At 39.2% G+C, this 25143-nt stretch overlaps 1 protein-coding gene across 1 annotated transcript in view; it reads right to left on the bottom strand.

Moving 5' to 3' along the window:
* Positions 1-4278: 4278 nt before the first annotated feature.
* Positions 4279-25143, bottom strand: part of cd109 (CD109 molecule) — a 29788-nt gene continuing 8923 nt past the window's right edge. The window contains exons 16-33 of the mRNA XM_039598671.1: positions 24372-24461; positions 23833-23902; positions 23636-23753; positions 22413-22530; positions 22149-22262; positions 20856-21074; positions 20182-20323; positions 18627-18803; positions 14744-14825; positions 14412-14640; positions 13339-13510; positions 12421-12611; positions 9518-9673; positions 9036-9101; positions 8564-8700; positions 7774-7930; positions 7601-7703; positions 4279-4667 (exon numbers count right to left, since the gene is read on the bottom strand). Of these exons, the coding sequence (XP_039454605.1) occupies positions 4456-4667; positions 7601-7703; positions 7774-7930; positions 8564-8700; positions 9036-9101; positions 9518-9673; positions 12421-12611; positions 13339-13510; positions 14412-14640; positions 14744-14825; positions 18627-18803; positions 20182-20323; positions 20856-21074; positions 22149-22262; positions 22413-22530; positions 23636-23753; positions 23833-23902; positions 24372-24461 (2553 nt within the window). The 3' untranslated portion in view covers positions 4279-4455. The remainder of the gene's footprint in view (positions 4668-7600; positions 7704-7773; positions 7931-8563; positions 8701-9035; positions 9102-9517; positions 9674-12420; positions 12612-13338; positions 13511-14411; positions 14641-14743; positions 14826-18626; positions 18804-20181; positions 20324-20855; positions 21075-22148; positions 22263-22412; positions 22531-23635; positions 23754-23832; positions 23903-24371; positions 24462-25143) is intronic.

Raw genomic sequence — 25143 nt, forward strand, 5'->3', positions numbered from 1 at the left:
AAAACACAAACCAAGGGGCACACTCATCGAAGGAAGCGGGAACACGAAGCAGAAAACCATACAGCACAGCAGAACGAGGGACTACATGACAAAGAAAAGAAGCAAACTGAGGACTGATGATTTGAGGAGAATTTGTTGGTAATGAAATGCTGAAAGAATACAGACACAATCACAGCACAATCACTCATTCTTTTGTATATAAATGCTGTCAGGAAGCTAATCAGGCACAGCGTAGAGATACAGAAGAAGCCACTGAAGAAAACAAGTGAAGAGCATATTTACTGCTGTTATGCATGCCACACCTTTCTCACTGCTACTTACACTGTATGGAATCACAAAACACGTCAAAGGCTGGCCTGAAATCTTCAGCCAGAATGGAAAAAGTTTGTCACCATACACAGTGAATGTCACATTCATTGTCAACATTTTGTCCTCAAAAATTCCAAAAATGGAAGAAAACAGAAATCCCTCAAACAAACAAACACATGTGGGCTTCTCTAACCCTTTATACTGAGTTTGACAGATAAAATAACTAAAATTCACACTTTTCAGGTGAATAAATTAATTCATCCATCCATATTCTTCTGCTCATCCAGGTTGTCTCACCCCTGTCAAACACATGTCCATGCCCATGAGTCCAGAGGAAAGCTTCAGTTAAGCAGAAAGTGAAAACACCTGATTAGAGACATTATATAGCAGAGACGGATTTTAATAAAAATTCTACTGTTTTTTTTCCCACTGCGCTGATGGTAAAGGTTATAAACAAGAGAGAGGGTTTGAGTGTCCTCCTTGATTGATTTAACGGGTTTTGGCCTGAGTTAAAGAGAATTTACTTCAAATTTCAGGGTAATTTGAAGCATTTTGAGAGTCAACTCAAAGAATCTGTCGTTTTTTTATCATGCAAAACTCAACAAGCTCAAATCAAATCTCACCACATTTCTGTTCAGGAACTGAAGCTCCCCTGAGGACGCGAGTGCATTGTCAGATTTTTGTCCAATAGAAACAACTTTTCTGCTCCAACCTCTGCCGCTGATTGAATCCAGATGTCTCCAGATGTCAGAATGATGGACTGACTCATCTCTTCTTTGTCCTAAAATATGGTAGCGCTGGTGCTATGCAATCGTGAAGCTCCCACACTGAGAATGAGCTCTGCAGCGCACGTGTTGATTGAACGTAGCGTTCTTGCTGTGCAGGCAGATGATACACTGGTGGGGTCGGTGTTTGGAGGAAACATGTTGCCTCTGTGGTCGTGTTTATATCTCGACAGGATCTGATACACCGTGTCAGGGCTGATTAATATGCAGGCCGCTCCAGCAGAACCGTTTTCATCTGTGTTTGTGGTTCAAACTTTCTACTTTCCACAGAGAAAGTGTGAATTTCACACCTTGCTTTTCCAACTAGGAAATTTGTGCTTTATCATGACAGCATGGATTCTGACAGGGAAAACCGCATGAACATACAAGGAATGTGGCATCCCGTTTTCAGGTCAGCTGTTTGCAGAGATTACCAAGTGTTCCGTTGGTCTTCCCCTTTACATTATCTATAATATCTCAAAAATCGCTAGATGGACTGCTGCTAAACTTTGGAAGGACATTCAGAGACCCTTTCACACTCCTTACATGATTAGTTAAGAGAGAGATGCAGACTCACTGACAACCAAAGCCTTTCATCTGTTGCACTTCTGTCATCCTCACCTGGAAGATTAAAAAAATCGTTTCCATTTCATGTGTGTTTATAATAAAAGCTTTTCTAAGCATTTTCCACTCCCACTTGTCTTCACTCTTAGTAAACATGGTTGGAACAGACTCGATATCTTCCCACGTGAAAATAGGTCATAGATTGCAAAAGCAAAGCCGTAAACACACAGATGTTGGCCTTGTTTGTACGTCCAATAGACATCCAATCAGACGCCTCCTCCAAGCGAGAAATATACACTAGTTTGACCACGCAGTGATCACATAGTATTACTGGACGCCTGTTTTTACTCTCAAACAACACTTTAGAAACCATTTCATATTATTCATTTTTTCATAGTGACCTTTGCTTTCTTGGACTGATGTAAACATAAGCTCTCTGCCCTCTGACGTCAGCATTATAACCCTACGGTGTGGTCCGATCAGTGTCTGGATGAGTTTGACCTTCTGGGGCTTTTTTCACTTGTCACTTTGAATAATGTTTACTTTGTGTTCAGAGTTGCTTTATGCTATAATTTTGAAGATTGAGAAATGTCCTGATCACGTTTAACCCTCCAGTGACCGGTATGGTGCACCCTGAGTGGAGGTCAGCTGTAATGAGGCCATGAAAAGGCAGATATTATCGATCCCAGCTGCTTCTCGTGTGCACACGTGGGTCAAATATTCTCAGCCTGCCTCGCTGTCGGAGCGGTCGATCATCGGCGGGGCTTTAAACTTTATAGAGGCTTTCTCGTTAATGTTTATGCCTCGGTCACTTTGATTGTCGCACAGATTTATGGTGCTGCCGTGGCATCGTACCTGCTTTAGTGCGTAGATTTATGGGAGGCCTCAGAGTGCTGCTCAACCTCCTGCTTCAGTTTGTGTCATCGGAGACACGTTTAATGTCCGCAGAAAAAAATCTTTAAATGTAATGTTTCATTTTCCGTCATTTATAATCTTTTAGCGGTGGGGAAAAACGGCGAGCCGCTCAAAAAACTCCAGTGATCAAAGAGACGCTTAAACTGTGAGGATGAAGTTTGTGCTTAAATGATGATAAGAACTTGTTTCTGCTGCAGTTAAGTTCATGCAGGTGGAGGGAGTCAAACATATTTTTGTGACCTATGACAGCTGGGAAAGTCTCCAGCCCCCCACCCATGGATTCCTGCCTTGCATTTGAGTTTTTGTGTTTTCTACTAATATTCTTACTCTTGGTCATTAGTGTTCACCTGGTTGCTTGTCTTCTCTATTCTTTTCTTTCACTTTCTTTGTGTCTCCAGGATTTTTGCCTTTCTCTTCCCTCTTTTTTGATTATCTGTCTCATCTTCGTTAGTTTCCTGGATCCAGTCAGATTTCTCAAAGGCTGCTATCCTTTATCCTATAGCCTTTTCATGTCCCAAAATACACATCCCTGTATCAGTCTGATCCACCAGCAATGAGGAATGAGGAAAGGGCAAGAGGAGAGTGGAGTTGAGGCAGCAGCATCTCAGGGATCAAGGTGAATACAGTTGTTAGAGCCCAGATACTGCAGTTTTTTATGATCTCACATATAAAAGCGCTCATTACTTTCTGTTTAGGGGTCACTTTTAATAAATCCACAACATGCATAATGTCAAGGATATTTTACCTTCACACTGCTTGTTTTCTATGAACCCACACTTTGTGCTTCAGGCTCTTTGCTCACTCTTTAAAATATGAATCATCTTTTGACTCTTCTTCTGCACAAAATAATCAGCTGAGCACATCGACTTCAGTCAAACACATTATCAGATTGTCAGCTGATAAAGAACATAAAGAAGTATAAAAGCAAAATGAAACACCAGTGTTGCCACAAAGCCAAGAGAGCAACGCAGCAGAAAATCACATCTTGTGAATTCGTGAGTTCATTCTTTTATTTGAGCGATTGATGCTTGTTTATAACATAAATCACCTCATGAAGGAAGTGTGGGAATAACTTCACTGATTCACTTACTGAATATTTTCCATGATAAATACCATACATGTAACCTGTACTCGATTAGCTGCAGTTCCAGCAGTGTACAACAGACTTGGCAGCAGATTAGGACCAAGTGTGAAAACATATTTATAGAATATTTTCATCACCAGCTGAATACATGCTCAATAAATTGCCAGGACATGCAGTTTGTGCTGCAGATAGTAAAATATCCCTGAGTACTTATATCACACTTACAGATGGTAAGTAACAGAATCAGTGAAATGTGGAGCCGATTTAAACCAAACTCTGAAGTTAACCTCCTGCAGAGCAGTTTTTAAGTTCATAGGTGTTGGATTGAAAGAGCATGACCTTGGTGACCTTTTGAACACGCCTCTGAACATGAATGATCTCTGTTTGGACCAAAACATGTTCCTGTAAAAGCTTTTAATGGGGAACTTCACCCCAAAATCATATTTAAGTGTTTGCTTCTACAGACAAAAGAAACGCCCAGCTGCTAACATTATTGTGAACCAAGGGATGTTTATATCCTGTCACGCGCACCAGCCTCCTTTCACAGGTACATGCATGCTTCTTCAGCACAGCGGTACAGTCGGTGAGTGTAGGTGAGTTAAAAATGAGCAAACAAAGGGAAGAAAACTTGCAATGGAAATCCAAATTTATCAGTCACGTTTATTTTTAGACAGTACAAAGAAGAGTCCGGTGACTTTCTGCATCTCTAACACGATTTTCTGTTTTAGTCAGAAACAAAATAACAACCCCACAGCTGCTCCCTCCAACCTTGAATCGAGCCTGACAGATTTATATGTGCAGCTTTTTGTTTAGACATGTTTACAAATCAAAGATGACGAAGAGGAGGAGCAGTATGGGCAGAAAACCACTCCAATTGAAGTGGACGCTGTTCCTGTTTGATGTATCGAAGACGGCTTCGTCGAGACTGAAGTCGCCGTTTGGTTTGCACTGACTGCAGCTTTCCCCGCAGAGCAAGCAGGAGGACATGCTGCTCCTCCACCACGACGTGTATGTCCTCGCCATCCTCCGCCCTGCAGGAGGAGGTGAAGGGTTTGAGATCAACGGTTTCAGTTTCTGCCTTTGTATTTCTGCTGTTTCTTTTTAATGATTAAAGATGGAGGATTTTTGAGACGGGAAGGATGAAAACAAAATCACCAGTTTTCAGATATATTATATATATTATGATTTTTATTTTCAGTGGTCCCTCGTTTATCGCGGGAGTTACACTCTATCAATAACCCGCGATAGGTGAAATCCACAAAGTAGCTCGCTTTATCTTTTACAATTATTATAGATGTTTTAAGACTGTAAAACCCCTCACTACACACTTTATACACTTTTCTCAGACAGACATGAACATTTTCACACTTTTCTCTCTTGTTTAAACACTCTCAAAGTTCAAACCTTCGTAGAAAAATAAGTCCAGTATTATAGAATGAAACCAAAGGTCAAACCCTGTTTTCAGGTCCAGAACATGGGAATAGAGCAGCTGCCAGAGAATTCAACATTAATGAATCAATGGTACGGAAGTAGGGGAAGCAAGAAGAATGAGTTGAATCAAGTTTGACTTATCTGACTGTTTTGTTTGTTTGTTTTGCTTAATGCGCCTAATAATCCGGTGCACAGTAACTTCTACCTTCCTTTAGCATGTCCCGAAGTCCGACTTTTTGTGCGATGGTTAGCATCTTCCTCTGCCTTTTGGGTGCTACCGCAGGTTACTTTGACGGTGCAAAACGTTTCATCAACATTGTTGTGTTTGTTGGTTTGAAAACTTATAAACATACAGTACAGCACTTCAGAGTCACACTGCTAGTGATCGAAGATTTATGGAAATTTGACAAGCTGAACGCATTCTGTACTGTACAGGACCACGACACAAGATTGATTGAAAACGGTCTACAGCCAGTCGGGACACAGAACAAAATGCGCTGTAAAAAAAAGCAAAAAAAAAAAGCATGTAAAATTGCACCAAAAAATACTGTGAAACAGCGAGGCCGCGAAACGTGAAATACGTTATAGTGAAGGACCACTGTAACTGTAAAATTTGGCAAAAGTTAATTTTTCGTTTTGCAGTATATTTTAAACTGGAAAGCATTCTTACATACTTCTGCTCTTTTTATTTTTAAATGTTATTTTGATACCCAATTTATTGTTTTATCACAAAACATGTAAAAAATTATTATTAAATTAAAGTTAAATTAAATTAAATTAAAGTTTTTTTATTACCTCACAAGCAGAAATGTCAAACTCAAAACTCTTTTATGGAGCAGCGAAACTACATGATAAATGTATGAAATTACAGAGAAAAGTTGGTTCATTGCCCAGACTGTCCTATAATTATAAAATACACATTTTTGGTTAATTCAAAGAAAATTTCTTCTTTTTTTCTGAATCCACTGTATGAAAGCGTACATTTTTAGAGTAGATATTAAAAACAAGAACTTTCTGTCATTTAATTGTTCATCTATTACTTATTTGCTTTTGTATAGAGCATGGGTGTCAAACTCCAGGCCTCAAGGGCCGGTGTCCTGCAGGTTCTAGATATCGCCCTGAATCAAATGATTTGTTCATTACCAGGCCTCTGGAGAACTTCAAGACATGTTGAGGAGGTAATTTAGCCTTTTAAATCAGCTGTGTTGGATCAAGGACACATCTAACACTTGCAGGATACCGGCCCTTGAGGCCTGGAGTTGCCCACCCCTAGTGTAGAGTAAATGGCAATGGGAGGGAGGGCAGTGATCAATAGGAAAAGCTGTAAAATACAATTAAAACTTCAAAAATGTGTGCACTCCTTTAAATTTTCCAGATTTCTAGATCCAGGCTGGATTGGAGTCTTTGCCAGGCCCATTATGGCCCTGGGGCCTTATGTTGGACACCTCTGTTCTAGAGAAAAAAGGCATTCAGGCCAATAAATTTTGTTTAATCACAGGTTTTTTGCGTGATTGAGCGAACACACAGAGCTAAACTCTTACTAAACAAAAGCATAAAAAACTCATAAAACGTCAGTGGAGGTCCTCGGTGTGTTTACATGGACATGACAGGCTGTCCTGTTTTGGATCATACTGGAGCTTTGAAATTTACATGAACACACAGAAACGTAGGTCTGCATTTTCCCCATATACAAGATTATAAAAATATCAAAACTGACAGTGAAAAAATAAAAGTGGACACGTTCTGCTTTAGGTCCATATGTTTCTACACAATCATGCATTTTATTGTGTCATTTTGCTTCCGTTTACTACCACAGTGGATCAAACAGTCTCAGTGAGGTGAAAGTGCTGATTTTCACTTTGACTTTAATGAGTTTAACTACAGTATTGCATTAACTGTTTAGGAATTACATTGTTTTATACAGTCCCTCATTTTCAGGGGAAAAATGATAACAACTGTTTCCCTGTGCAAATACTTAATGCCCTGCTTGTATTCTGTTTCATCGTTGGTTGTTCATGAACTTGAACGTGGCCTTCATATAAGCTTCATATAATGAGGTGAGTGCAAGTAAAAGTGATCTCTGTGAGCCACAAGCTCCAGCTTAGCCTTCAGACTGCTCTAAATGCTCTGTTTCGGGCATTTTTTTCTACTTTCTGCTATGTATGATGTTGTTAAGAGGGGATATCCCTGCCACACTGCTTTGGCTATTTGCACAGAAACCCCCCACTTCCAGCTTCCAGTAATGGAGGACAACTAATCAGAATAGAGCTGGTTTAAAAGGGGGAAGAGTTAAAACAGTTTGCCCCTCAATTCATTGTCAGTCTGAAACAATGTCACGTGTATACAGCGAATGAATACATTTAAAAGAGTTTCCACCATGTTGTTACAACAGCACTTTGTCTTTTGTGTTATAATTATATATCATTTTAAATAAGAGTTCTTTGGTTTTATTGGGCAAAACACAGTATTTGCAGGGGAGAGTAAAAAGACTGCTCTTATCCATATATATATAAGCATATGAGCGCAGTCTTACTTGGTTCGTAGTAATCATAGATGACGACCGTAGCTTCCTGGACTTTGGCAACTTTATACTCAATAATCAGAGGAATCTGGACACACATCTCCCGCGTTGTCACCTGGAAATAAATGTACAACTTAAGCTTCAGTATTTACACTCAGACACATCAGTGTTTGTGAGCCGCTCACTGAGTCCAGGTACAGGATGACTTTTCCCGGCTGTGTCTCCACTTTCTTTACAACGCTGTTAGTCTCGATGCCGTCCGGCGACAGACTGAAGCCACTCAGCAGCCCCACCTCCATGATGGCCATCCCCGTTGCACTGAGGCCCAGACCGTACACCAGCCTGCAGAGGACCGCAACACCACACAAAGAAAAATTAAAATAAATTAAATGATATTCAAAATGTTATTCTAATTAAATCCAATTTTACTTGACTCTTAGCCTGTAGTAAGTTTCTTGTAAATTAAAATAATAATAAATTTAATTGCTACGTGTAAGTACTTCTTTATTTGTCTTTGGAACTTTCTCATGAGTATAAACATAATTAGGGTGAAATTTACCGACAATAAATGATACATTTTATTTATTTAAAAAGAAGAAGCAATGAAAAAATAATTTCTTGATGAACAGAAATGAATTGAAAGTGCCGTATGTTTCAGCAAACTCGTCAGAGCAAAGACCAAATAAACACAGTGATTAGAAGTTATCTGTATATTATTTTAGGCACTTTCCAAAAGTGAATAAATATATTTGGAGATGTATTGGTTTCAAAAAGGTTATTTCTAACAAATGTTTCAGTTTTTCTCGGATCTGCTGTCAAACTGACATCTGGTGTTTTTGGCTGATTATGTTTTATTGTTTGTAAACAGAGGATGATCGCTGGAAATGCTTCTCACACATGCTGCTGATTGCTGTGCTGATGAATCTGTTGCATCAAGCTGTTGGCATGTGAAGAAACAGACGCCGACCCGCTCACCTGGTGCAGATGTACAGATGTGCAGTGTTTACTTCGCTGTCGAAAAGCTCGCCGTACAGCTCAAACGCTCCCTGTTCGCCAGCTTCTCGCCTCCTTCTCCTCATCTCGTTGTTCCTGACGTTGTAAAAAACGTTAAGCTGAAGGAAGAAAAGAACCAAATTTACAGAATAAGAATGAAAATCATGCAGAGGTTTAAAGGAAAAATGCAGCTTCTTTATTGTTCCTTTAGTTAAAAGTACTTGCTGTAAGTAGCTTCTGCAGAATTTCACTAAAGCTTTCTGCAGCTTTGAACCAGTGGGCAGTCTGACATATGTGCTTCTGTTCTTTAACTTTTTCACTACCACAATTTAATTAAGTGGCTTTATTTTTGACATAATCTGAACAACTATTGTACTTCTTACTATTATACCATTTGGCAGACTGAACACAGACCAGCAGGAGGTGCTATTACACGAAGGATATGTCCTGTTACCTGAAACAAGGCGAGTCCACGACCTTCTGCTGTCACCTGCAGAATTAAACTTTCTTCTGGAGTAATCTAAAGCATAAAAAACAATCTCTATGTTTTTATTGACAGATTATTGCAGATTTTTTTTATTGCTGTGCACTAAACAACTGTTAAAAATTAAATTAAGTCCTAAACTGGACTAAAAGGAGGAGGCAACTCCTTTTAGAAGACTGACTCACACCAAGCAGTACATCTTTTAGGGCATTTTTAGGAAATATAATATAGTTCCACGTTTTTCCTTTCAATATGAGGGAATATGACAGAGCTGAATTATCTGTATATCATTACATGCTGGATGTAATCATTTGTCTCACTGTTCCATGAACTCGGCTCTGATCAGTTGCTGACAGCCTCTAATAACCAGCAGATATCTGACTCATTCCCACAAACATTGCTGGATAATATTTCAGCCACTGTTTTTTGATAACGTTGGCTCATCTGTGTACCTGTTGGCTCTGATGGAGCAGGTAGTTCTCGTGGTTGATGCGGAAGGAGGCGACAGTGGTCGAAGGGTCGATGTTCACCCTGATTGTGACGTCAATGTCGTATGACCCAATGCGAGCCGCGAACATAGACAAAGCCTGGAGAGCCACAACTGTGTCCTGGGAGAGAAATGAGACTCGCGGTCACATGGTACATGTCAGCAAACGTGTGTCTGTGATATGGGGGATTTCAATCCCTGATGGTCCTTTGCTTTGATATTCACTGCTGATTTCCTGTTTACAGCTGAGGATGGGAGTCTGCCAGTCAGCACATGTCTGTGCATCTGTTTTAGTGAAAATCTTTGCCAGACAACGCCTCACTGGGCTTTACTCACTGTGCTGTATTTGGCTCTACTGGCAGTTTCCCATCTGCCTCGCATGTTCTGCATGTACGAGTGGCCATGCGTGCTAAGAGGTTAATAAGTCACTACATACCCAGACGGCCACAGTTGCCCTCTGATGTGACATATAACCACAGTTGGGGACTTTTCTTTTTTTAAACATGAACCCAGTTTAACCAGTAGAGAAAAAGTCCTTTATTTAGAGTTGACAGGGCCAACAAGTCTGTTTTATGTTTTCTTGGTGTTAAAAAGAAGACGATGCAGAATTCAAAAGCCTGTGTAACTTTTTTCCCCTGACGTCTTCGTTCTGGTTTATTTCATCCTCCCATGTCTGTAGTTATCATGTGGTTATTGTGTCCCTGTGGCTCAGGCGAACTTTACTCTCCCAACCTCCAATGTAGAGATTTGGAAAGAAGACAATCACAGTCAGTGATGTATGCCAACATTTGTGGCTCCAGTGAGAATTCGGGTCAGCAGGAAGGTGGATTGAATCTAAATAAACTACAATTTGTCTGTTTATGGTGTTGAAGGAACAGGGCAGCCCTGACACTGATGTCTTTTTAATCATTTTTGGATAATGATAGAGCATGGCACAGATAAACACAATGCATTACGTTCTGCATGAGCTCTGCTTTTTGAGATATATATCATACTTACAGATGGTAAGTGTGATATATATATCACACTTATATATATGTATATATACATATATATATATATATACACCGTGTTGGGGAGTAACTGAATACATGTACCTGCGTTACGTATTTAAAATACAAAATATGAGTAACTGTATTCTGTTACAGTTACCATTTAAAAAGGTGATATTCAGAATACAGTTACTTTGTTGAAAGAAATCGATTACACAGCGGTCTTTTGGCCACAGGGTGAGGGTTGTAGCGTAATGAACTGGTAAATCTAAAAGCCTCCAGCTCAGCCCTCCCCTCTCTTCCTTAAAATGAAATTTAAGTCACGGTTTTGACAAATTGGAGGAAATACAACAGGCAATCCAAAGCTGTCAGAACAGGAGAGACCACAGAGCAATGAAAAAAAAAAACAGCAGACAATCTGAAAGCTTTGCAGAGGTGCACAAAACAAGGATCCTGAAGGAGGAGCTCAGCTAAATTTCAAACCAGGTAAGTTTACGGTTTTTATGCTCATAAGTGACAAAGTCTAAAGAAAGAAAACAATGTGCAGCTTTGTTTCTTTTCTCCATTTGGAACAAAGCATTTCTACCGCCATCTCCAACAGGGCAGAATCTGCGGCTGCAGATAGTCTGATATTTATTTTTATTATAAACGTTCTGATTGGCGCCTTGAGGCGACTTTTGTTGTGATTTGGCGCTATATAAATAAAATTGAATTGAATTGAATTGAATTGAATTGAACTGTTTCATATGTTAGGCTGTGCCCTCTCTATTTTTGGTAATTCCACGACAGTGAAAACCCAAACAAAACACGCATGAAGAGGCTCTAATGCCTGTGTCTCAGTCTCGTGGCACATGTCACCCCTATTTGTATAAAGTTATTATTCAAAAAATTATTTAATATGAAGGCAATAGGCAGAGTGTTACAGGCATAGCCCTAAAGAATGTAGCCTCATGGGCAGTGTAGTCTGTGCTGCAGGGAGAATGGACTGCCAGTGAGGGAGAAAAAGGAGAGTTGAAAAGTACGAGTTGTCACTGACTAGAAACGGGAGCTGGAAGCATGTAAATATAATAATAACCACTGCAGCCAAAAAGAGTGCCTGATGAGCCCAGTTGTAACTAAGCTATTAAGACTCGACTGTACACTGTGTTCGTGTTTTCCTCCGAAACAATAAGTACCGTTTCTCTCTGTTTCTCGCTAGCAAAGTTGACCCAGACAACAAAGTAAAGCTAGTTTTTGGCTACTAGCCCGACACGGAACCCAGAGTACTAGCCAGAGGTCCCTTTACTACGGTTCGGAGCTGCAGACCTGTTTTATATACGCGCGGAATAGTTTTCTATACGAGATCGCTGCAAAAGTGCAACCTTACCTAATGTCCACCCTACTGTTACTCATTTTATATTAATATTTAAAAATCTAGTTGGTATTGGTATGACGAGTAGCCTTCAGTAATAGTAATAAATCACACAGCAACAGTACACTCATGTAGTTGTAAAAAACATGATAATATATTAATAATATATTCCAAAGTATTCAAAATACGTTACTCTCATTGAGTAACATAATGGAATACGTTATAAAATACATTTTGGGGCATGTATTGTGTAATCTGTAGTGGAATACATTTTAAAAATAACCTTCCCAACACTGTATATGTATAAATCATATGTGCCCGTTAGAGCCTACAGTACTGGATGCTAATGGTCCAACAGAAGATCACAACAAAGTGTATATTAGTCTTGAAGACGTCATCTGCAAATGATAGATATTTTAAGACCTTGCATGCTTAATTTTAATGCCAGTTATGTTCAGTCATTGGTACAATCTTAATAATTTGAAGATTACATTGATGTACTTCTGTTTGGAGTTAAGATCTGACCTGAGTGCTTCCAAATCCTCCTCTGTGGTTTCTTTGCTGGCTGAGCCACTTCATGAGGTTCAGACCCTCTGGGATTAAGTTCAGCTTGTAATGAGACAGCAGCACATAGGACACCATCTCAATGTCAGAAGAACGAGGTTGCCACGATGAGGACAGGCCGTCATCCAGGGAGAACCACATCGGCACACCGTCTGCTCACAGAAAGCCAGGGAATAATTCAGATGATTTATTTTTAAAAAGAGAAGCAAGGTGATCAAAAAATATCTGATTTCACAATGATATAAATGAAGGATATTTATCATCGGTTATTGGGGTAACAGGTCTTTCTATAAACTGTCTTACTTTGAGATAATCATTGATCCTGCTGCTAAATGAAGCTTCTGGGGTAAAGACTCACACAAATAGCCAAAAGTGAAAGTTAAAAAGTGGATTATTTTTCCAGTCATGCTAACTCTCGGATAATTCAATTAAAATGCTGAGAAAGACACCAATAAAAGAAACAATATCCGATTCAGTCACTAAAATTACCAGAGGTGAGGCATAGCGGACAGTAAAGGCTTGTTTTTGAAGCCTCACCAAGCTGACCTGGAGGTTGGAGCTTGGTCCTGTCTAGTTGTCTGCAACATTACCACGACAATAGTGTTTTCTGGCTATGAACTTTTCCAAATAAGAAATAGTGATTTTTATTATACAGACTAATTAATCATACAAAGACTAAAGGACACCATTCTTCAAGTAAAACCACTGTATGATCCAAAAATGTTTTTAACTGAATGTAACAAAGTTCTGTTCACAATCAAATAATTTACATTTGCATGAAACTATGAGAATGAGGTGCCTGAAGTTATAACAACCCCTGGAGAAAGCTTATTTCCCCCAGATGTTAAATTGGTTTTTAAGACACAGCTGCTGTTGTACCTCTTATCTCAGCTCGTCCTGTCAGATTATTGAGTGCTGATTGGGCTTTGGAGCTCCCTGCCAAAGCCAGAGCGTAGGTGAGTAGACTGAGGCTGTAGTTGCTGGAGACACCAAGAGCAAGATGGGTCTCCAGGTACATCAGGGCTGCAGACACCTTGGTCTCATACTGAGCCTAACATGCAGGGAATAGGGAGTAGGTGAGACAACAGGTTGGTACAGGCACATGTAACAATTTGAGGCCACATTAGATTTTACCCATGAATGTCAGGAAAACGGACAATATTAAAAAATGAATTTCTCTCCCTGGATTGGTTAATGATAATAACCATGAGGCATGGTCAGTTTTGGTTTTTAAATGGATTTGCTTACATTAAAAATACTACAGAAGCCTAGATAATTAAAATGCACAAGAAGATGGTTTTTTTTGTACATCTACTTGGTAACTCTTATAAAGTGAACACTGTTTAAGCTTCTTTAGCCTGTCCATGGTTGCTACTGCATCTGCAAGCCACTCCGCAAGCCACTTTGCAACCCATCTCCACCCTAGTTCATCGTTTTCATGCTTTTAGGACTGTGGCATATCTTCTCATTTATGCCTTCTCTGTTATGTGCTCGCTGCTGCCAAATATAAATGACTGCAGATGAAAGTTTTGACTTCAAAATATGAGTCACCACCCAAACGTGTCACAAGTTAACACAATACCTATTTCTTTTTTTCTAAAGTTCGGCAATTATTTTGTAACTACAGTTAAAAGTTACCATAATAAACATAAAATATATAATAAGGACCTTGAATAAAGAGGCAAATAGCTCAATAAAGTAGGATACAGTATGACAGAAAAATAATCTTAATGAGTTAAAAGCAAATCAAAAATCAAATAAATAAAACTAAAACAAGTACACAGTAAAATATTTCTAATTCAACAAAGGAAAAGCTGAATATAAAATCACTCCCCATGTTTTAGTCTGAGAGGCGGACCCACACTAGTGTGGGAGGCTGTTCGTTCTGTTTTGATTAAGCTCTAAACTCTCAAAATGTCCCTGGAAAGTGGGCCTAAACAATGGCGTCTCACCCGGACGCTAGCGTCTTCCAGCAGGGCGATGAGGACGTAGGCCGTGAGAGAAACAGGCCCGTCCAGGCCTCCCTGGAGCTCGGTGTGGATCACCCTGCCGGGCTCCAAGAAACTCCCATCATGCCTTTGCTGGATGGCGATCCAAGCTGCCACACTGTGCAGCACGTTGGAATCAATGCTGATGAAGGGCCGTGCCTGCAGGAAACACCTCAGCACAAAAGCAGAGAGCCTGTGCAAAGAGACTATCTGCTATTAGTTTTTCTGAGTTTTTCAGTTTTATGAGCATGTTACTGATGTTTTCTTTTAGACAGACATTTGTATTTATCACATACCAGGTGCTTCCAGATGAGTCCTGGTCTCCAAAGGCGCTAAAGGAGCCATCTGCTCTCTGAAAGGTGAGCTCCCGCTCATAACCTGGTGAAAAGGGCATCACATGATGGGAAAAAAGGCAAAGACAAATGACAAATCTAGAGGTTCTTAACCAAGAGAAATAAATGAAATGTGCATTTTAAATGTGTTTATTCAATGGGGTGTGAATTAGATCAGATGTTTCCAAAGTGAGGGGCGCGCCCCCTAGGGTGGGGGTGGGTGGGGGGGTGAGGGGTATGAATTAAAAAAACAAAGAACGCATGGACACTGCTCGCATAAAGTTTTTGACAATTCAATTCAATTCAATTCAATTTTATTTATATAGCGCCAAATCACAACAAAAGTCGCCTCAAGGCGCTTTATATTGTACAGTAGATAGCACAATAATAAATACAGAGAAAACCCAACAATCATATGACCCCTATGAGCAAGCACTTTGGCGACAGTGGGAAGGAAAAACTCCCTTTTAACAGGAAGAAACCTCCGGCAGAACCAGGCTCAGGGAGGGGCGGCCATCTGCTGCGACCGGTTGGGGTGAGAGAAGAAAAACAGGATAAAGACATGCTGTGGAAGAGAGACAGAGATTAATAACAGATATGATTCGATGCAGAGAGGTCTATTAACACATAGTGAGTGAGAAAGGTGACTGGAAGGGAAAAACTCAATGCATCATGGGAATCCCCGGCAGCCTACGTCTATTGCAGCATAACTAAGGGAGGATTCAGGATTAATGTCAGAGAGATTAATTGGAGTGGGATCTTCCATCTTAAACAGAACATTCTGGCTGTAATTCCAGGAAAGATTAAAATCTTAAACTCCCACACAAACGCAAAGCAGAAAATGAAGCATCGCCAAATATGTTTCCAAACCAACTTTCTTCCAAGGCAAAGACTAGAAAATATGATGAAACATATCTTGCCTTTGGCTTCACCTGCACAAGTGCCAAGGTAGGTATCCCCGACAGAATTCGTTTCCCCTGCGTCGGGAGCACGCTGGGTTGTCCAAATCATGGACAAACAGTATCCCACATTCTTGATTGTTAGTTCACAAACACTTCTTATAATGACTAACTTCTCCTGACATTTTGGAGATGTTAGATCTTTATACAGTAAAGTTACAGTGGGATACAAATATTATCAGATTGATGCTACCACAATTTATTCCTCCTCTCCAAATCACGGACAAACAGTATCCCACAGTTGTTTATGTTTTTGAACCCATTTTGCACAGAGAGGCATTTTTTGAAACAATGCATTGATAGCAATGTTGAATATTATTACACAGGAAAAAAAACAACTACACGTAAAATAATTACACCATGACGCCTCTGCCCTTCTAAATGGAGGGACAGTAACTGCGTCTGTACATGTAAGCGTGTAAAAACTGCAGATAGTAAGATTAACAGTATTTTGTCTCTTATCCACCACTGTAGAAATTCATCTTATGTAAACAATAACGTGGCCCACAGCGTGACGTGAAAAAAAGCACATACCTTTGACGTTGCGTGACAAACTCCGTATTCCTCGTCCACACGTAAACGCAAAAACTGAGTTTTTGAACATCTCCAACCTGACAGGAGTTGTTAAGTGTGGACGAAGGGCCCAAACGCAAAGCTGTGTTTTCAAAAATACCCATCTAGGTGTGGACGTAGTGTAAAAGAGTTAGTAGTTTATTTTATTGCTACTTGTAATTTATTGCAGTTTACTTTTATTACTAAATGTTTGAGGTGTGAAATAAACTGAAATGGAGTTTGAAAACAAAATATGGGTGTGTGTGGTTGGAGGATGTGTTTGTGCGGGGGGGGATTTTCTTGTGAAACAAAGGGGGACCTAGCAAAAAAAGTTTGGAAACCACAGAATTAGATGAAGATGATGAAGATAAAGGAGAAAGAAATGTAGCAGGGCCAGGTTTAAATTAAACACCATTACTATCCAATGAAAGATGTAAAGATGTTAACACTATGGACCAAGCACAAGCTATAAATACCTGGATTTTGACCAGAACACTAGACATTAAGCTGTCTGCATGAAAGGACAGAGCAGAGTCTACTTTTTAAGGAAGCTAAGGTCTTTAATGTGCAAACAAGAACACATTTTTACTACCAGTGTTACCATTTTCTTTGTAGGTAGCTATCTGTTGCAGAAGTAGCATCACGCCCGTCCTCGCTAACCTTCACTGGCTCCCCGTCAAATACCATATGGTTTTTAAAATCCTTTTATACACTTTTAAAATTTTAAATAACCTGGCACCCAGCTACTTAATCGACCTCCTTGACGTTTACACCCCGAAGAGAGCACTTAGGTCATCTAACCAGGGGCTCTTAGTGCAACCAATGTCTCGACGGAAGACTAGGGGGGATAATGCGTTTGCTTTTGCCTCACCGAAACTTTGGAAGGTTCACGCTTGTGCCAAGCCACCATCTGTAATGATATCTGTATTTTCTTTGCTCCTTTATTGTTGTAAACCCGCAAATGCGGCTCGTCTGTGAAGCACTTTGATGTACCTGGGTCTTTTTTGTGCTATAGAAATAAAATTGAAACTGAAACTGAAACTGACAATTGGAGGCTGAACGAGGTGATTAGGAAGGCTTTGTGCTGGGGACTACTCTGGAGCTTCTAGAGTGAATTATTGAATGAAGGAAGTAACCTAAATTCCTGATCATACTGAACAACACATCACATCCCCTGCACAACCTGCTGGTCAAGTGGAGGCTCCTTTAGCTCAACTGTAAAAAGGACCGATATATGAAAAAGAAACAAAAACACAAAGAAGAGGAACCTATAGCGAGTCTATAGCGCTCATCTTGGAACAGCAAATACATCTGGCACAACAGTGCATTCAGATCCTGATTCTGAGTGTAAAAGTTATCACACATGACAAAAAAAGGTCTATATATGAATATCTTTTCTAGCCACAGGAAAGAAAAGAATATATAATGACTCCAAGATCAAGCTACTTTGTATTCTACAGAGATTTTAAAAATTATTTTTTATATTTTTTTTTCTATGAGAATTAAGAGCTGGTTTGTGTCATCAAAGAGGCTTCGTAGCACTACCATGACTAGCAGAATTTGTTGTGTTTAATTTCCTTTTCATGACATTTTGTGTTGCTGCACTACTGAGCTAAAAACATAGTTGATATTTATTATCTAATTTACTGGGCCTGCTCTTTAAATAGGCACTGGTATAGCAACTGAAACCTATCTATCCTCTGGAAGTTTCCAGATGTTCCCAAAACATTGTGTCTAACTCCACAATCTGTCATGCCAAAGTGAAAACAATAACGTACAGACGTACAGCAACATATGCAAACCTGAGTAACTAAGTGTAACCAAAGAGAAATAAAACATCAAAGAAATGGTTTTGGAAACCACACACAGTAGGAACTACAGTTGTTATCACTTCTCACATGAAAACCCCAGTGCTTGTAAAGTAACTGATTAAAAGAAAACACCACCAGCTTTATTGAAAAAAAAAAATTAGTTCCGAATTTGAAAACAAAGATGGGATTAACAAAGACTCAAGTTCTAACCTCGGTTCGAATATCCCGGACAAGCCCCCATTTTCACAACCAGCTTTAAGTATGTATCAAGGAAGAAAATGTATTAAACAAACCTTAAAAAATAAAAGCTAAAGAGGGTTGATACTAAGTGGAATACAAGAGTGTGGGGAAGTCCCGCTACGAATCCCCAACCTGAACACTTTTTGGATTTGACCTTGAATTTGATCTTTTTAATTAACAGATTTGAAAACATCCTCATAAAGCTAAAACTAATATAGGAATAGTAGCCACAAGTTTGTCAGATATCCTTCTGTGGCATGTTAATGTAGCATGGTGCATGACTACCTTGCATCATGTAGTTTATGGCTTGGTCGGTGGTTTTCTGGTCATCCTGTCCTGTGGCACTCAGATACTGGAGAACGTAGATGTTTGGTGCGAAGTTAATCATGTTCTGTTCCCCACAGCCATAAGGCATTTGGATCAGTGAGTCCAGACCACTGATGGATGGACCGAGGATATCACCTTCATCAAGATGGAAACCAGAAAAATTGTATTTAATGAAAAACAGAGGACAGATGAGTCAAATTTTCAAACAGTAGCTTTTGGTTTGAGGAGTTACGTGGTATAACCCAGAAATGCTTTTGATTTCAGCAGCAAAATTTACAGTTGAACTTCTTGCATTTAAAAAAAGATACTTATAAGTATAAGACTTTTTCTGCCATGAAGAAAAAAAAGATTTGCCACATCAAACCAATATTAGTGGGCTAAACTAAATATAACTGCATAGTACATATCAGTATAGGAGGATGCATGTTGGAAGTTTGAGGGAAGGTGGGATAATTATTTCTGTAGCACTTTAGAACAGTGGCGTTAATTAATATTAATATTAAAATTAACACAGTCAGCTTACCCTGGAGGGAGCATGAAACAAAAAATCTCTGGGTTAAATTTTATGTATGTATAGGTCTGGAGTAAATTTTGAAGTAAGTGTTTTTTATTTGGTACTTTGGGATCAGTAAAAGGTTTTAGATGTTGTCTCTGTACATCCTGTAAAGGCTGCAAAGGAAATTGGTGCCTCTTACCTGATCAGAGTCAGCTGATGTTTTTTTTTTTACAAGAACATTAGCATATTAAATGAGGCCATTTTACCTTGATTCTATTTTTCAAATTTTTTTTGAATTTTTCAGGTCAAAGCCCCTTGCAGTAAACCAGTGAGGGTTGGAGTTTTATGCATTTTTAATTCCCATTTTTTCAGCATTTTTAATCTCTTAGAAAATCATATGTCCTGGAGATATCCACGTGACAATTTTAGGGCTGAAAAATGTATTTAAACTCTGTTAAAAACTGCAAAAACCAACATATGAAAATTTAAACCAATTCCAAGATTGACAATCTAAATCACAATAACAAGAAACTGTAGTAATTTAATATCGATGAGGAAGAGGAACAAAAGCAATCACTGGTAACCTGGATGTTTAGTCTGTCTTTTGATAACTTTAGAAAAGTTTAAAAACGGAAATAATGGGTAAATTTTAAAAGGGCATATCACCACAATATGAGTGAAGTGGTGATTGTTCCACTGTTGTTGTCATCTTCTAAATTTCAGTCAAAAAGGCAACACCATAGTTTTGTAAGTTCGGGATAGTACTTTCTTACGATAACACACTTCGCTCTATCCAGGCACTTCCCTCGCCTGATAAAAAGCCATCTGAAATAAACAGTTTCCTGCTAAGTCCTTTTATATTTCCAAATTTTCCAAAGTTTGTGTGTGAAAACAACTTCAGTAAACCTTATTGTTAGGAATTATTGTCTTCTGTTTTGTTATTTACCATGAATCCGTCTGCAATCTCAGGTGATCTGAATCTGTTATTCAAGGTTTCTCCCTGGTGTGTTTACATACCGACAGCCATCACTGAAGCTCTCTCGCTGCCCTCCACAACATCTGGTGGGAAGGTGAAGGTAACGTTTCTGGAAAGGCTCATCCCTGACGGTGAAAGCTCAAGCAGCAGTGAGGTGGAGAACGACTGTTCGAGACCTTCGGCCTGCAGAATGAACGGACGTGCAAAAGATGAACACAAAAAATGGTGAGTAAGAAATGGGAAAGGCAGAGCTGTGAAACCAGGTCAACATTTCTTTAGTTACAGTGGAGTAGATGGCAAGGATGGGTCACGTTAGCAGACTTCCCTGCCTGTTTGTGCTTTAGATGGCTGACAGGCACTTTACAAACAGGATATGACACGTTCAACTTCCACCGTCACGATTTCACAAGTTATTTTGTTATCTGTCAAAACATGGAAAATGCTCCTTCTCAGTAAAAGCTAATAGAGAGGTTCGGTGTCCCTCAGGCCTGAGTCACACAGTCCTAGAGACCAATTAGTAACCCCATAACAAGATCTAGTCAGACTAAAGACTAACAATGTAGTAGTCTTATAACAGGGTTGATTATAACAGAAGTTCATATTCTGATAATAAATTCTAAGCATGGGTGTTAAAGTTCTACAAAAATAAATGTATTTTTAAGCCAAATTGATTATTTGAACTGTTTTGGGACTGTGGGAATTTTTAAGTTTTCACCTTAACTAGCACCGTTGTGTGGACAAAGTCAGACACTGCATCCGACTTGGCTTTCACGGAGATGGGGATCTCCCCGAGGACCAGCGGCCTGATGGGAACGAGGACCGTGGCTCCACTTTCACTCTTCACAAACACCCGATGAACACCGGGCGTAGAGGGCTGCTCGTTGTCTGGGAAGATGAACTCAAAGGTCTCACTCTGTGCAACAGTGACAGTGACCTAACGACAAAGGCACAGAGTGATCATGTTTAACATGACACAAAGGGAGTCAGAGGAAGCCAAGGAGGCCTGTTCTTTCATGAAGGGTTTAAAGAACGTATCAACTTCTCAGTGCAGAGTTTTAGAAATACTGATGCCACCTTAGATTATGGCAACCTGACACGTAGAGAAACCCCAATAAACATTGGTTAAACAGAATTTTGCATTTCAAAAGACGCACATATATGTGTGGGAAAGGTCACACAGTATTTTAAGTGTTCTCAACACTCTCAGTTCAAAGAAACAAAGAAACTCACCACTGATACTAGCAAACCTCAGCAGTTACAATCAATTTGCCACCAAGATCCTGGATACTGAGCTGGAAAGCAGCCACCCTTCTATTATACTGTCTGCTTATGGTTCCTCTAGGTGGCAGCATCTTACAAAAATCTAACTCTGCTCTATTTTGATTTAATAACGTATGGCAGACAGAAACTGCCAAAAGTATACAACAATTAATTAAATTTATAAAAAATAAATATGGGAAATAATTAATCTATAAATTTGATGTAAATGTATATGTCTGACTTAATATTCTTTATTTGCTTTCTTATTGCCCAAAATCCCACAAATAGATAAATAAAACTTTAAATTGTAGTTAAAAAACTTTACAAAATGAAATAAAAGTTATCATGATCAAAACATAAAAAGAAAGCACACACTCTTAAAATAACAACCGATAAAATGAATAAAAACAATAAAGAATTTTCAAAGGTTAAAAGCTGTTTAATTATTAAAGAAAAGGTTTTCTCTTAAAGTATATTTTGAGGAGTAATTCTTTGATGTCCATATTTATATTCCTAGATTTTATACCGTACATTCTTTAGACCATACATTTGAACATTTTTTATTTTTATATATGTACTTTTCTTTTTTTTAATTTATTCATTTAATTTTATTTTTGGCAGTCTCCATAATAAAGCTAATTTAACACCGTACCAAGGGTTAAAAATGACCCATTTGTCTAATGCTGGCAGACTCAAACTAACGTATATTAATGTACACTAGCCCGTGTCTGAGGTGAAGCAGATTCACCTTCTGGTCCTGTTGGAGGTAGTTGAATAGAATGATCTCCAGCAGCAGCTCCTCTCCCCGGATGATGAAGGCCGGAAGATTTAAGGACAGGAAGAAATCCTGGAACACTGTCAGCTGCAGGAAGGTTGCATAGAAAACTTGGTTACAAGAGATGCTAATGCTAACAGCTACTGCTCACATTAATAAGCCAAAAGCTATGCTGTGAATAAATCTAATAATAGAGGGTTAAAAATAAAAATTAATTAAATATATAAACCTTAATACCTCTGCTGGTTGCTCTACAATTCCCAGTCCCAGATTCTCAGACATCACAAAGGCGGTGGCAGTCCAGGTTGTGATGCTGTCCGGTACAGTTAGTGCTATCTCCTTTGTGTTTGAATTACTGCAACAAACGGCCAAAAGAAATGAACTTTAAATGTAAAAAAAACTGCATCTAACCTTTGGGTTTCTGATGAATCATACCGTGCAGGTCATCAGCTTTGTTACAAACAGTATGTTTTTGTTTTCTGACTTAAAATGTTAGGTGTTGGAGGTGCGTTGTGTTGGAGAAGAAAGTTCTGAAAAACTTAGATCCCGACCATTATCTATAGGATCTCTGACTGTTTGTGGCTTCACCTTCTTTGTGTTGTTTGAGCCTTGGTTTTTCACCACAGCTTACTCAGCATTAGCTTGGTAGTATCTTTTATCTTTTCATAAGTATGAATGTATGTATGGGACATCACCTCCTAAGGTTATATGCCAAGGTAACAACAAAAATAACACCCACTCACATCCTGGGCCATTTGACCTCAGTAAATCACATGTTCACCCGAAACCTTGGCTGATTGTGACCCACACCTGTTTTCACACCTTGACTCATGTGATTAGGTAGAGGGTCAACAGGGGGTCCAAGACCCTCTTGGGGACACCACGGTTTAAAATCTGGGACTCTCCACCAATTAATCTTGGAACTGAAGAAACTTCTTGGATTAGAGGTGAAGCATCTTCAAGGAAACTTAAAGACGTTCAGATGCTTTTCTTTCCAAGCTCCTTAGACTACAATGACCTGGATGAATGAGAACCTTCACAGACAACAAAAGTAGAGGCATTTCCCAAGCTATAAACATGTTTATTTCTGCTGTTAACTTTGGGGTCTGTGGAAATTATGGGGCATTAGAGGAACTGCATTTCTTGACAGCCTCTTGGCCTCACTTCTGCTAAGTGGACTGATTGAATTCAACATCTCCACCTGTTTTATTCCTGCTATTGTCTTTTGCAGTATTTTTAATGCAACTGTCTGAAAAATAATGTGACCTGTGTTGTTATATCAACCGTTCAAGAAAATTGTGCTTTCTGTTTATGAAATTCTGGTGTCTGTGTGCTGCAGCCTTGCAGTTTATATAAAGTTTTAAAATGTTTGTTTAAACTCTATTTTTCAATATGTAGAGTAAAGGTCACATGAAACAGCAAGAGGCAAGTGATTCTACAGTCTGACACTGAAATATCACCTCGTGTTGGTGTCTATCCAGATCCAGGTCTCTGGAAAGTACCATCGCACACGTTGTTCCTTTTGTTGCTCTGCACGTAAATCCTCTGTCGCAGTAGCGAAAAACATCATCTCCCCTGCTGTGTAAAAAAAAAGTATCAGTCACATCAGCATTACAATCCACAATGATTAAAATGTTTGATACTGTTTAACACTTACGGAAGTCGTGCATTATTTGATACATTGCGGCTTTCAAACTGGCATCAGTGAAAACCACAAGATCACATGACTGTACAAAAAAAGACAACTATCATTACATATTATTAATTTTTAAATAAAGTGAAGACTGTCCATCTTCCCTTAGTGAAAAAGAGGAAAACCAAACCAAAACTCTATGTTATGAGTTATAGGTAATTACAGAAATATTAAACATGCCCAAATATTGAAATTATGGCTTCAGTGTAGGTATAAGTGAGTTAAAAGCTCAGGCGCCAACTGCCCTTAACACTCAGGTTCACGGTTGTTTCTACTCTTGGATCTGTTTGATATTATATCTGTAAATATGAGCATCTAGGGCACACAATGACCACAGAAGGCCCTCCCACCTAAAAACCTGTTATAAGATAAATGAGGATTATTCTTTGACTCAAACAAAGCTTCTTGAGGCAAAGAATAAAAATTTGGATCTGAAAATGAGCAGAATTGGTCCTTTTTAATCACTAAATAAACAGATGCGATGTCTCTCTGTGGAGGCTAACCTTAAAAACAGAGTGTGGATCCCCCATTTTTGGCATTTCATTGTTGCCGTCAGCCATGGAATCGCCAAACTCCTTCATCTGCTTCATCACCTGAAAATAACACCAGCAATATCAGAGCTGCCACTGTTAAACCTAAAACCAAACAAAGCAAACTGGGACAGAAACAAGCCCTTATTGTTTAAAACCAGCTGACATGTCTAATAAAAAAGTTCAGCCTTGTTAAACTGATACTTGGGTGGGGAGGCAGGTTTGTTTTCCCAGGCGAACCTGAAGGGGATCATATACCAGGAAGCATATGAATATAAAAGGCAGAGAACATTTAGCTGGAAAACAATAAACTAGAAAGGACCCCAATGAGATATGGAAGCTTCTAGTATTCACAGGTTACACTGTTGTAAACAATAAAGCATGTTATATGATCAACAACAGTCTGTACAAATGAAAAACAGATGACTCAAGGCTCCAAGTTGGATCTCTCAGACTAAGGGTCAGATTGAAGTCACAGCGAGCTGCCTCACATGCTGATATTTAATTATTTGGACTTGTTTTGTAGTCACGGGACCAGGCGCCTGTGACCTGAACTCCTCTGTATGCTAACGAATTCTGGAGTCCAATTTCAGGCCATCAGTCTGACAGCTAAAGTTTGGCTCAAACTGGGTCACAAACCAGGAGAATGATTCTAAGCAAAGCAGCAACAACAGAATGGCTGAAAAAGAAACGAATCAAGGTGTTGGAATGGGCCAGTTAACATCCAGACCTGAACCTAATTGAA

The sequence above is a fragment of the Oreochromis aureus genome, linkage group 15 (assembly GCF_013358895.1).
Source record: "Oreochromis aureus strain Israel breed Guangdong linkage group 15, ZZ_aureus, whole genome shotgun sequence".
NCBI classification, from domain to species: domain Eukaryota; kingdom Metazoa; phylum Chordata; class Actinopteri; order Cichliformes; family Cichlidae; genus Oreochromis; species Oreochromis aureus.